General features: G+C 31.9%; 1 protein-coding gene across 2 annotated transcripts in view; it reads right to left on the bottom strand.

The window, feature by feature from the left end:
• Positions 1–1,184: 1,184 nt before the first annotated feature.
• Positions 1,185–14,356, bottom strand: part of MS3_00004282 (uncharacterized protein) — a 34,580-nt gene continuing 21,408 nt past the window's right edge. Inside the window, exons 13-17 of one of the 2 annotated variants that reach the window (XM_051212196.1) lie at positions 10,755–11,058; positions 9,092–9,268; positions 5,633–5,907; positions 4,051–4,107; positions 1,185–1,743 (exon numbers count right to left, since the gene is read on the bottom strand). In XM_051212196.1, coding sequence (XP_051072349.1) covers positions 1,564–1,743; positions 4,051–4,107; positions 5,633–5,907; positions 9,092–9,268; positions 10,755–11,058 — 993 coding nt within the window. In that variant the 3' untranslated portion in view covers positions 1,185–1,563. The remainder of the gene's footprint in view (positions 1,744–4,050; positions 4,108–5,632; positions 5,908–9,091; positions 9,269–10,754; positions 11,059–14,356) is intronic. The other variant, XM_051212197.1, reaches the window with a different exon arrangement.

Consider the following 14,356-nt stretch of genomic DNA (forward strand, 5'->3'; position numbering starts at 1 on the left):
AGGAAATGATAAAATATGAAGAAAAAATACGGGAAATTGATTTAATTTTTGGATTCATGAATCAATTGAAGCTATACCACCATCGAAAGCCTGAAAGTACTGGACAGCCGTCTCGTCCTAGTATGGGACTCTTCAGTGGTGCTCATCCATGATTCCATCTCGCGAGGTTTGAACCCATGTCCTATCAGTCTTGCAAACAAGCGTCCAACTACTAGAACACTGAGTCGTCTATACACTAAGACGAAACGGCCGTCCAGTGCTTCCAGGTTTTCCATGGTGGTCTAGCTTCAATTGACTCATTAATTCAACAAACAAATGATTAATTAATGTTTTAAGACAGTTTATCAATGAATATTTAAGAAGTCCTGTAATAAAATATCAGGATAAGTTCACTTGGTATTGTTTGGCTTGTATCTTCCCATTGAGGTTTAAGACTGCAAGTGATCAGTCTGTTATTGGTATATGTGCATACTGTGCGTATGCCTCGATATTACCTTAAGTCACAAGCTTTTTGTAAGCAATGATTGATATTTATTTCAAAAAAAGAAAACAATGATAATAAAAATCATAAAATATGTGAATCTTCTTTTTTATGAAAAGAAACATAATAACGTCTACTTAACCAACAGACCTTAAGAACTTTCAACCAACGAATAAAAGATGACAACGGAACCAAAAGAAAATACTTTCTAAGAGTATTTAAATTAATATATAAATTTAATGAACAACTATGTTGTTTTAAGAGATAACCATTAAAATAATTTAGTATATTTGATTTTAGGTTGGCAATGTAAACACTGATGAGGACTTCATAAATGTTTTTTCTCAAGTTGTGGTGCTCGTTGATCTCAGTGAGATAACAGATTGACCGAATTTGTAATAACTAACTTACGATGGAACATATCCGAGTTCTGAATTTAGTTCCATAGGACAGTACTGTTAAAGGATTTACAGAATAACATAGTTTCGATGTTCAAAACTTAAAAAGTTCTCAATATTCATCTGGATTGGATTAGATAAAAATTAGATAAAATTTATTATTACAAATCCTATTTATTTCAGGATGAAGATATTTGTTTTTGGAGACATTGCGGAGAAGTTTAATAAAATCAACCATAGAAGACTCAGCAATATGCCTAAAGTAATAATAAGTTTAGTAACCAAGGTTACACTTTTCATTCACAGTAATTTATTTGTACCAGCATCATTTTATGAATTCAAGATAGAACAAAATAAAAAGCCCACTTCATTCTTAAAACTTCAGTCAACTATCCGTCATCTAATTTTCTTTAAAAGGTAAAACAAACAAAATTGAAAACGCACAAACAACTTGTATTTTTGCACAAAATAGTATTCTGTAAAGAAATTTACAAAATTAAAAAAGCATTTACAAATGATGGAAAATTGTTTGTATATATTTATCTTTTATTCTCTGTTCCTGTAGCTTGAATGATATAAATAAATCACGAGACAAATATAGACGATGTATCACATATGGTAATTAACTGCTCTTGAAAAGCCAATACTAATAACGATTGTGATTTATAAAGTCATTGTAAATAGTTACATCATTTTATTGCCATTCTCCATTTGATCTAGTTCGATAACATAAATATTTCTCAAATAACCATTGTACTTTTGTACATTATCAATTGAAAACACTTTGTTTGGTATATGCACAACTATTCCAATTACATTGTCTAAATGACAATTTACTAACTTTTGTGCATTAAGGCCCGATCCCTGAAGAGAAAGCAAGTTTTGTATAAATAAGTATAAGTAAAGATTTTGAGAGAATTTTAATAGACTACTTAATTGAAAAATTTCATCAAAAAAAATTGCTTTTACTACAAACAAATTAAAAATTAGGCTGAAGACAATTACTAGCATGGTACTATACACTTTAGCACCACATACTCTTATCTGAGTATCTGTTCGTTTCATAATATTAGATAATATAGGGACGTTCCTTTTAATAAACAAAAAGTACAGGTCGATTTGTCAGACCATTATTAGTACTAATTGATAGTCATATATAATCGTTATATTACGTGAAAAGCATCTACTTAGGTACTCGGAAAGATTTCTATCAATAAAAATCATTGTGCCACATAAAATTACAGAAGATAGTGATGAACAATAAGCCAACAAGTAAGTCCTACAGATGCAGTTTTAAAAATTTTCGAGTAATATGTGAATTAACTATGAAGTATTACAGCACTAGAGTTTACAACATAAAAACTCATGTGACTCTAATTTATAAGAAGCCAGTAGTATGATTCTATTCTTCATGTTACCATAGCCCCCAAATGCCCTGTTACGGCCGAGAGTGGGGAGAGTCTACTCTCCCTCTCGAAATGCTCTCACATTGCCACGCGTATATAGCCTCTGGCAGGGAAGTCCTACTCACTGCCTTCTCGTAGCATCACTGTTGTTTACGAAATTGAGAGGACGAAAAGCGAATGTCCGGCGCTTCAAACTGTTTGGTGGACACGGAGAGTCTACCTAGAGGAGTTGGAAAACCCTCATTTCAAACCAATGGTGCACACGAGCTCCAGGATTCTGAGGGAACAAATGGCGTATGAACCAATCGTTGGTCACCGGCTACCATGGGACTGCATCTCCTTACGTTGCTCCACTGCTTTGTGGATCAGACCTTTGGGTCGGAGGCTCCGGGTGTTGTCCCCTAAGAAAACCACCTGCTTCGGTTTGGGCACCCAAGCAGTATCACAGCCCTTATACATATCAAATGAGATTTGTGTGGTGCATATGTGTTTGGTGTCTCCTTGTACCAATATCTATGTGTTAAAATAAAAATAAATAAAAATGGTGCCATCAAAAGTATTACTTATGGCTGAGACATAATTATTATTTCTGTAAAATTATTTATTTATTTATCTTCTGTAATCTTTAAAAAATTATCCTTCAATAATAATATTACAAAGGGGAGTGTAGAGACCTTCATGGGATATCCCACTCAGAAATTGTAAGATTTGACCAATAATAAACAAGGGGAAAGCATTGAATTTAATAATATTTGGAATTTAGTTAATTCGAAGATAATTCTAAACAACAACTGAAATCTGTCAAACAAACATGACGGGAAATTACTTTGTTCAACTTTAAAACACTAGTACTAAGTATTTGTGAACTTATGGTAACTAAAAATATTCAGTGAAACAATAAATTTGGAATTTTATCACTCTGATAACAATAATTAATGGTTAAAGAGAAACATTTCTTCGACACAAAGATTACACCACAACTGAATAAGTTTCCTCTCAAATTACTTTAGCGGATTAGAACTTTAAAAGAAACTTCTTAATTTGAAGTTATTCTCCGAAATTCAGATATTTTTGAAAGGTATACTATCCAATGATTATTATTATAAGATTATAAGATTACATCACCTGGTGAAAAAAACACGTGGTATATATAGAAGAAACCCAATGAACTTGTTTTGTACACTTTGAGCTTTACATTTTAAGATGGACACCCTAATCTTCATTAAATAAATATAGGTTTGATTAAAAGCGATTGTATCAACGATGATTCGAAACATTAACATAGTATCGTAGACCAATATTTGATGTTAGAATCTCTAAGAGACAATGTTCCTGGTTATGAACAGAGTTAACACTAAGACGAAAAGATTTATAAAAGTAGTGAAACAGTTACGATTAAATAAGATGTCAACAGTGCAAGTGTAATTTTAAAATTCTACTCGTATGGTTTCTTGTGGTAACAAATCAGAATTGATTTTTAATTAACTTGACTATATCTCACTTGAATCAATTGAACTCGTGAACTGATGTGACTATGTGAATCAATGGGCTGAATTGATAAGCGATGTAGGTTTTAAACTTTAAGAAAGATATTGTCTTTCTTGAGGTTGATATATATATATATATATATATATATATATATATATATATATATGACAAGGATCGTCAGCAATGCTTGTCGATTACTCAATATTAATTAACTATTTACTATTAGCTGACATCTGTATAAATTATTAGAAGCAAATAAGATATATCAATAGGATACCTTCAACAAATTTGATTGTGTTACATTGAGTAGTTTGCAAAGTCTCCAAGAGGCCATCTGAAAGTAAAGTTTAGCATAAAAAGTAAGTATATAAAGGGGAACGATGATGATAATAATAAATGGAAGCATAAGATGAAAATTTCACACAATCAAATATACAAAATAATGCAGCAGTAAAAAATCAACACCGATTTACTGTATAATAGAAAGTTGTTATAACTCCATAAATCTCATTAGTCAGTCAGTCATAAGCAACGTAGAACCTAGTACATATGTTTATCGATTTAAATCGCCACACTATGTTAGAACAGTAAGACACAACTATCAAGACAAATTCGGAGTAGTAAAAATAGTAACAAAATCAATGGTAGTAAAAAAGAATAGGCATAAATATGGCTCAATAAGGAAGAGTGATCTTGCAAAATAAAGATTATATTCATCATTAGAAACATAATTTTGGAACTCATGATTTAAGGGGGGAGACAAAGACTTAGTGCATATGAGCTACGATGATTGATTCCAAGCTATTTCATCCAATATATTCAACCACTGATTAACGGTAAAGGTGTGAGCCATAATCAAGTAAATCTGTACCTGCCAACACGGCTTAATCTAACAATACGACTTAAACAGAATGCCTAATAAATTGAAAGGAACAATGTATTATATCTATAATTTTTAAGTCAATGTCTTAAAATGTACACATACCTATAAATATAACTTTATATATATATATATATATATATATATATATATATATATATATATATCCAAAACATAGTTCTTAATTACGAGATGAAACGGGTAACTGTCAATGAATATGAGTAATATTACTAGGCGTTCCAATTTTTCAGTATTTTTACTACAGCTACTACTGATACCACCAATACTACTAATGCATCAATAAAGATATTATTAGTAACTTAGGAAACTACTCATTTCCCGCAAATAAAATACAGACCGACTTCCGTGTTACTTTCAGAGAAAAGACGTTGACTAAAAATGAGGAGAAAAATAAGATAAAGAAAACCATCAGTATTATCCTAAATTTGACAGTTCTACAGACAGATGATAATTATGAAAATGAAATAGAGCCATTTAAATTCACAAAACCTAATTTTATGTTTGGATGCCGACTAATTTTTGTATCTCGTGAAATAGCGAATTGACATAGAGAAAAGATAATTTCAGGAAATCTATAAATGTCGACTCCACTAATTTAATTAATTATTTAGATCATATACAAAATAAAAGTAAAACTGCAAAGAATAACCAAGAAGTGAATAAAGTATTCAACTTTTAGTCACTGGATCTCAAGTTTTAATCTATTTTGTTTTGAGTAATTGGACAGTTAGCACATTTCAGCTAAAAGTCAACTACATAATTATATATATTTAGTCACAGGTCTTTCTTAAATGAAATTCGTGTTTCAACATTTATTAATTTTACTTATTGTTCGAACTGTTGTTTATGTACCCGGAAACTATCAAGCATCGACCATATCTTCGGGTTGAGTACATGAATCTGTACTTAGTTACAGTATTACACTAATAAGCTAAAAAAACAACTAATGATTACTTACATTTAGTGTCAATTCTACAGACGATTTATGTCTTTTCAATTTATTAACAGTGGATTGATCGTTGTCAAAATTAATTAAAACTTGTACTTCTGTTTCCAATCGTTCAAGAGGATTTGATAAAAGCGCTAAACATCGGACACATTTCAAATTTTCTTGTTTAGAAAAATATTTGACTTTATTATCAACACCAGAATATATTTCAAAATCAGCGCATGCACAATAAGGACAAATAGACCAAACATGTGATCGACTTGTATCTACATGGATCAATGTACCTGCATAATTTATCAACATATTATAATGATAATGAAAATATGATAATAAAAACTGGAAAAAATCCACGTAGGAGGCAATGAAACTTTAAGATTAGAAATCTTCATGAATAATAAATGATAATTATTAATCGGCATTGATTTTTGTTCTAATCGATAACAGATATGTGTAGAGAGTGGAAACGGACAGACTAAAACAGTATCACAACGGTTAAGTTCTTACTGAGAAAACAACTATTATCATTACTATCATAAAAAACTACTGTAACCATAATATTAGAATTGAATTGTCTATTAGAAGCTTAGGAATACATAAGCAAATGGTAATTCTGTAAACAAATAGAAGAATAAGAAAGTATCGATTAGAAAACACGCTGTAGTTTAGTACAATTTATTATAAGGCAAATATTGAACGGCGGCCTGTCTGAATATCTGGGCTACCTGTTTCTGCCGTCTAATTATTTCAACAAGTTATGTTTTTTTCATTTTGTTTTAACGTCTCATTATGTCCATTAGTCGCATAACCTATACAGGCGTGTTTACGAAAAGCGTACGACCTTTCGCTGCACAAGTTACAAAAAAGTACAATAAAAGACATCATGATGGTTGGCAATATGTGTTGAAGAGAATGACATTAATCGTATGTCGATCCTGGAGCTTTTAAATTCTAACTGCCAATTACTAGTTAACAACGTGGACTATCTTCAATTCCTACTAAGTCAAAATACGTATCGTAATTGTGGTGTCGTCACAATTCAAGAATATTGGTTAAGTGATTTACAGAACGACTGCCTAGTATCACTAGTTGATTTCAAAATTTATTGTCAGGATCGATCAAACAATAAAAAGAGGGGTGGCGGCGGTGTAGCTACATTTGTAAACGTGAACTGGTGTCGATCTGCGTTTGCGTGTTTGAAGTTTTCAAATGGCTTTATCGACTAACTCTAAGATGCAGTCCAAACATCTGAATAAATACAAATATGTTTATGTTACCAGACTGCACATCATCTGCTCTATCTGTTTTCGCTGATGAATTCACTGAGTTCGCTGTTACTGCCTTCATCAATTCACTATCAGTTGTATGTGGTGACTTCAATTAATGTGACTGTAGCTTCCTTACGTCACTAGGTCACCAAAATGTAGTAGATTTTCCTACTCGTTTGGATGCTCATTTAGACTTTGTTCTCATTAATGATGTGGGTGACTCGTAAACGTGCTCCATTGTCTAGCTCAGATCACTGTATAATTCGTGTTCTACATAAAGTATATGGAAAGCATGGGAAGAGTACACTCTTACATCAAACCAAGAAAGTCAAATATAGGAATTACTCAGAAGAAAATATCCGAAATCTGAAAAACATGTTCCATACGACTAACTGGGAATTATTTACAGATAAAACACTGGAAATCACTACTGATGTTATCACTTGCTACCTTAAATTCTGTTTTGATATTTGCTGTCCCACTGAAACCATTTTTGTAAGTTTTGATCGACTTACATCTTCACAACTAAAACGACGACGTAGGGTGAAAGAAAGAATGTACGAGGAGAAAAACTCTAGTGAGGTTCGTAAGCTAAATGACCCAATAAACCTAGAGAACTTTATGTTTACTCAAAAACTCGTGTCTTGTAAAAACTCTTCAAGTATGTGGAAACTCTATAAAGAACTTACAGGTGACAAACACATTAGGAGCGATAACCAGCTGAATGTTTGTGACTTAACTAAGTCTTTTGTACGTCAGTCATCTGATGTAATGCTCCCTTCATCCACAGGTTTAAAGAATGGCTGTGTTCCTAGTTTCACTGAAACTGATGTCCGAAGATGTCTCCAGTTACTTAATTCATCCCGATGATTAGGACCTGATGGTATCCCAAACCTCCTTTTTAAAAAGTGTGCTGACGTCCTGTTATTCATTCACGACTATCTTTAACAGATCCTTCTCGTCTAATCTCATACCGAAAATGTGGAGAAAGATGAAGATAATCCCTGTATCAAAGAAAGTATCTGGTGATAAGAATGTGAAATCTAGACCTATTGTAATAACTTCACCCTTCCTCAAAACAATGGAGAAATTATTTATACTTCCACTTCTGTCTGCGATAAATAAGCACACTGATCCGTATCAGTTTGCTTACAGATGCAAAAGAGGCACCTTAGATGCTGTTGCTGTTCTGCATCACAATATAGTGTTCAACTTAGAAAAGGGTAAGAAGTATGTTCGATGCGCTTTTCTGGACTATACTTCAGCTTTTGATTTTATACCAAGATAACGTTTAATTAACAAGTTAATCAGCCTCAACACTGACAGCTGGATAACAAACTGGTTATGTTCCTACCTCTATGGAAGGATACAATACACTGTATTTGGAGGAAAGTGTTCAGAGTCTACTGTCTCACCAAGGTGTACCACAAGGAGCTGTTCTTTCACCTCTTCTTTTCTGCATGATCTGCCATCTTCCACAGAGAACATCTTTGTGAAATATGCGGATGATCTCACTGTATGTATGCTTATCTCTTCCTCTTTACATCCCATAGAAATGGATGAGTTTTTGTCTTGTATTGATTGTTGATCTGTTGGTAATCGTCTTATACTTAATCCGTTTAAATGTCTATGTATTTTTATTGAAACGAAAGTATAGGAAGATGGTAATATAACATCCATAAACATTGAAACGATTTTACTCTAAAATGTATCGAATATCAGGATATTAGTAATTTCTTTTTAATATGTACAGAATTTAGTTTTCAAGAATCAGTATGCCTATATACCTAAGAACATGGATAAAGATAAAGAATCTTAGTTAGTGAAGCATATAATTAAATAAGCCATAGTGTAAGACACTGACAGCCCGAAGATGCGATTTAACGTATGATTTTAGAAGATCTCATATACTATATTCCGCAAGGTTGAATATTGAAGTCTACCTATATACGGGGTAGGAAATGGGAGGAAACTTGGCGAAACTAAGTTAAACAATCAAAGAGAAAAGGAAGTAGTTAATAAAAATAAGAATGATGTTGGAGGTGTGTATGTAAAGTGAATGAGATTTTCTCAAATTGATCCTGTTTGGAAGTAAGGGGAAGTTAGAAAAATCGACCACTAATTCTTTGCGTGTATTGACAATTACATGAAATTTAAAAAAAGAACAGGGTTAAGAGAAAAAAGGAAACAAAAATATTCCTACCTGAAAAACTAACAATTTGATGAACACGTAACTTATTCACATCTTCAAGCGACTGTAATAAAATATAGTTGGAATAAATCTGTTTGGAGAGAGAATTTTTTAAAGCATACATCGATGAAGAATGTTGAGAGTAATTCTCAGTCTTAAGTGACGTAAAACGATCTAGAAGAATGAAACCTATATGAAAAAGAGAATAATAAAAATTCTCATAGTTTATAAATTTAAGGTCCACAAATAAAAATAAAATTATTCGTATTAAGTGATCTATGGGGTTCCTACATGTTTCCTTTTATATCATTTAAAATGTTGACAAGGTTTGTTTTTAGTAAAGTATACGACGATTTCTTCTGAAAATATCACCACCAGAACCATTGAGATCATTTGCCTTCCGATGATGACATTATCTTTCGGATTGTAATGCTCTACATTTAACGAAGGCGAACTGAGCAAAAGTTTGATTAAACATTATCATTAAAAAATGTGATATTAAAGTCCGGAAGAATATATTCAATCATTTAAATGTGTAGTTAATTTCCATCTTATAAAGTACCAGGGAATTATTTTAGTAAACGAAAGGCAACGTCGTAAGACGATTTTTAATTCTCATACCGAACAAAATCTATATTTGTAACAATTGATGTATATATGTAAACAAGTTTATTACATAAGAACGTGTAAGTTGGATACGATAAACAGGGGTTTATTTAGACATTGCAGGACTTTCACTGCATGGACATTTGGTGGTCTTTGGATGATTCTATGTTTATTTTCTTTTATGCTACATGCATGTATGACACGCCTATTTTAATAAATGAGGATTAGTCAGTAGTTTATAGTCTGATAGTTTTTACCAAGATTAGAGTGGTGGCTATACACATCTGAACAAGTTGTTTGATCACACTCAATTCTATGAGTAATCACAGAATGTAAGAATCACATCGACAGTCAGTAAGTATACAATCTTTTCCAACTAAAGGGCATCGTAAAGTCAATATTTTTAAATATAATCTACAAATAATTTGTTAGAATGTAAGGTAAATATGAGAGCCTTATTCCACACTCATCTCATTATCATTTTAGGTTTCGAGTTTGTAAATGTTCCTTACGATGTATGATTATGGTCACTCGATAAAGTGAATAATAACCAACAGTTTTGTAAAATATGGTAATTCATTTAACTGAACGGATATTATTGTTGGTATTCTCCTCCATCTTTATCGAGATAAATCCATTGCTACTTCTTCGACCTTTTATCTGGTATCAGTCAGCACATTCTAATAAAGTTTGTGACATACATATTTTCTACTACAAAATAGAAAACAAATTTGTGCTACATGTACTCCTACTTCGAAAGATAGTTCATGTTATCAATCACTTATCACCTACGGTTACATCAAACATGACATGCAAAATCACTAACTACTTATTGGTAGATCATGGTAATATCAAAACGCTATACTTAAAATAGATTAAAGACTTCGCACGTTACAAAATGTAAATATCATCAAGTGTTATGAATTGTAATTTTATGATTCGATGGGAAAATTTCGAATTTTTACAATGGATAAAATAAAATATCAATAGATAGTAGTAGCGTGATACCGTGAAGAAAAATTACATTATATATATATGTATAAAGTCGAGACTACTTAATATAACTTACTATCAAAAAATAATCCTTGATCAATGATTATATAAACACCAAATCCAGTAGTAGATAAAAAATTTGATGTTGAAGAGATAGCAAATAATTGTTCGTAAATTAACTCTATAGGTGAAGTAACATCGACTAAACAAATACATGGAATTAATGTTGATGTAACAGATTCAGAAATCCATAAGTAAAATGTTCGTGTAGATTTTTGTTCATTAAATATATTTAGATTTTTTAAATAACATTTCAATTTTTTACTTTCATGATTATACAAATCGAAAATAACATCTTTGACAAGTGAACCTTCTGCTGGCTAATGAAGACAAAATAGCAGATTATATATATATATATATATATATATATATATATATATATATATATATATATGTTTGAATTAGAATACAATTGATTCGTTTGTGTAAATAAACATATTGAATAAATAGTCATTTCAGATAATATTGGTCACGACACAATATTAGTTGAATAAGCCATAGGATAGTTTTGTTCGAACTAAATATGGAATATTCATATTTAAGATTAAACCTTAAAATAGTTGATTCTCAATAGTATCCAAATGATAAGTTTATATATTCCTATTTCACACTATTTGTGATACAAGTAGGTTACAATAGATTTTGAACTAGTATTTGACTGGTATTAAAACATTAAGAAAAAAATCGTCTACTCAAGTTCATGTAAGATAGTAGACAATTCTCAATGTTTTTGATTGAGATCATGAACCGATTGATGTTAGACCGCCATTGAAAACCTGAAAGCACTGGACAGCCGTTTCGTCCTATTGTGGGACTCTTCATGATCTCAATGAAAAGCTTGACAATCTCCATAACCCCTAAGCTGATAATTACCATGTGTTCACTAGTGACTAGCTTCGTGAGAAAATTCTCGGAATTCTAGTGAGAAGCCGTGACCAGTGGAGCTAATCCGTGTCGGGTAAAAATAGGTGTCTACATCAGTACAATGGAAGATGGTCGCACAACTTCGTGGATTGGTTGAGCTTAGACATTAACACCATTGGATGCCGACTCAGTGGTCCAGTAGGTTAAGCGTCTGCGCGCGAGACTGAAGGCCCTGGGTTCGAATCGCACGAGCGGGATCGTGGATGCGCACTGCTCAGGAGTCCCAAATAGGACGAAACGGCTGTCCAGTGCTTCCAGGTTTTCAATGGTGGTCTAACACCAATCGGTTCATGATCTCAATCAAAAACTTAACAATCTCCACAACCCATAAACTGATCATTCTCAATGTGCTTAATTAATTAACTAATGATAACCGCTTTATATTTATTGAGAAATGTAAAAAATCAACATAATATATGATAGAATTTCATAATGTTGGTAATGTGCAAATTCTCTACAATCAATGATCAAACGTAATTAACTGTAAAAATTTCATTGACGCAAATTTTAGTTATTTTTCTGGTAATAATATTTTGCTTTTGCTTTTCATCATTGCTGTGTATAAAACCTCTGATATCATGTAAACAATTTACTTAAGTTTCAGTGTTATCTTTGTTGTTAAAACAAACAATGTGAACAAATTTATATATAATAGTTTTATGAGAAAGGGTTTTGTGGAGATTGTATTAATCTCAATAGTTGAGATCATGAGTCAACTGAAGTTAGGCCATCATGGAAAACCTGGACGGCAGATTCCTCTTATTATGGGACTCCTCAGCGGTGGGCATCCACGATCCCCAGCGAAGTTTAACCGGGTCTGTTGTGAGATAGTAACTCACTGATGACAATGGTGGATGTGTCGCTCAATTTCGTGAACTAGTTGAAGTTAGACATTAACACCGTTGAATGATGGCTCAGTGGTCTAATGGTTAGGCGCTCGCGCGTGGGACTGATAGGTTCTGGGTTCGGATCCCGCGAGGCGAGGTCGTGGGTGCGCACTACTGAGGAATCCCACAAAAGGATGAAACAGCCGTCCAGCGCTTCCAGGTTTTCCGTGGTGGTCTAGCTTCGATCGACTCATGAATGTAACTATTACATTACTATAATATCCACAAAACCCCTCTCTGATAATTATTTATTTATTACCTGTTATATATTGTAGTAAATATTAATAAACTAGTTCAAAAACCCGACTAATTCAAGTTTATTACTCTATGGATAGTATGAACATGAGTGTTGTAATTTTCCTAAAGTGCTAGTGAGAAGTCGTGATTGTTCGAATTCAAACACATTGGGAGTAAAACAGTAGTTACCAGTGGCAATAAATGATCATACAGTATCGCAAATAGACTGAAGAGGACGAAACGGCTGTCTAGTGCTTCCAGGTTTCCCAGGGTGGTCTAGCTTCAATTGACTCATGATTTCAACTATTGAAATAGTTTTATGTTTATTAAATAGTTCTTTTGTAAATTTAATACTTCCCATAATCAACATTCTAACTATTTTTCAGGATTAGATAAGGCTGAATGTGAGTTTTCTTTTTTATTGTTTATGAAAGTCGTTATATTAATAAATAGTCACATTCACTTGTGATACATTACATAATCTATCATTTTACAAGTAATTCACAAATATATCAGTATTGATATTTCAAAGGGAAATGAAAAATTCTGAATTACACTGATGAGCAAAATGTTGAATTTATTTTACGTTGATTTACAGAAAGTTTTATAAATATAATTTTCTTCTTAATGTATTACATTAACTCGACCCCAAGTACTGAGCAACTAATCGTTCAGAAAAACGTCCTTATAAATTTATCAATACTACTTTTTATAGAAACTAAACTTTAACGGCGGACAGTGTTCAAATCTTATCTTTTTTTTCTTAAATTCTATGCATCATTTACGTATTTCAAAAGAAAGAAACGTCGATCTATGAAAAAAAACATCCACAATACTTGTAAGAGTCTATTACTTTTTTTCGTGTTTTCACATTATTAATTGTTAATCAGATTAATAATTAAAAACGAACAGGTAGTTTTTCGGTTGATTCAATTCAAAATGATTTTCAAAGATATTACCAAGGCAATAGATTCCAAAACAAAATTCTATGCATATATTCTCAAATGAATACTTGTCAGCTAAATGATACAAGTGATTGACTTGAAGACATAAACAAAATACATATCAAGTTAAAGAATAAAGAAGAGTTATCCACGACAATAATGAAGAGCATTAAATACTCTTCATTTTTAAAAAAAGCAAACATAATAAATACATCAAAAAATCTTGTAGTAACCTCCCACATTCACTCATAATTGTTCATAACTGAGCTGGTTTAATGCTCAAATTTCAGTAGTACATTAGATGTGTTACTTAATATCCCATTAATTACTGTACATTAACACAGATTATTTATCGATGTACATTTTTATTGGATACGTGTTAATGTGTATCTGTTTGCTTATTTATTTATTCCATTAAATTTATAGATTTATAAACAGATTTATTCACTAGTACAGTTTACCTGCTGAACTGTATGTATGAGATATCACTTTCCCAAAATATTTCTTATCCGACTAATTTATATGGCATTTTTAACTAAACCTACTTACACAATGTGATGTTTCAGAAGTTAACTCGGAACTTTTAGTCTAGAAATTAAATGAGGATTTAAAATTATTAAAGTTAT

This window comes from Schistosoma haematobium, chromosome ZW (assembly GCF_000699445.3).
Source record: "Schistosoma haematobium chromosome ZW, whole genome shotgun sequence".
Classification (NCBI taxonomy): Eukaryota; Metazoa; Platyhelminthes; class Trematoda; order Strigeidida; family Schistosomatidae; genus Schistosoma; species Schistosoma haematobium.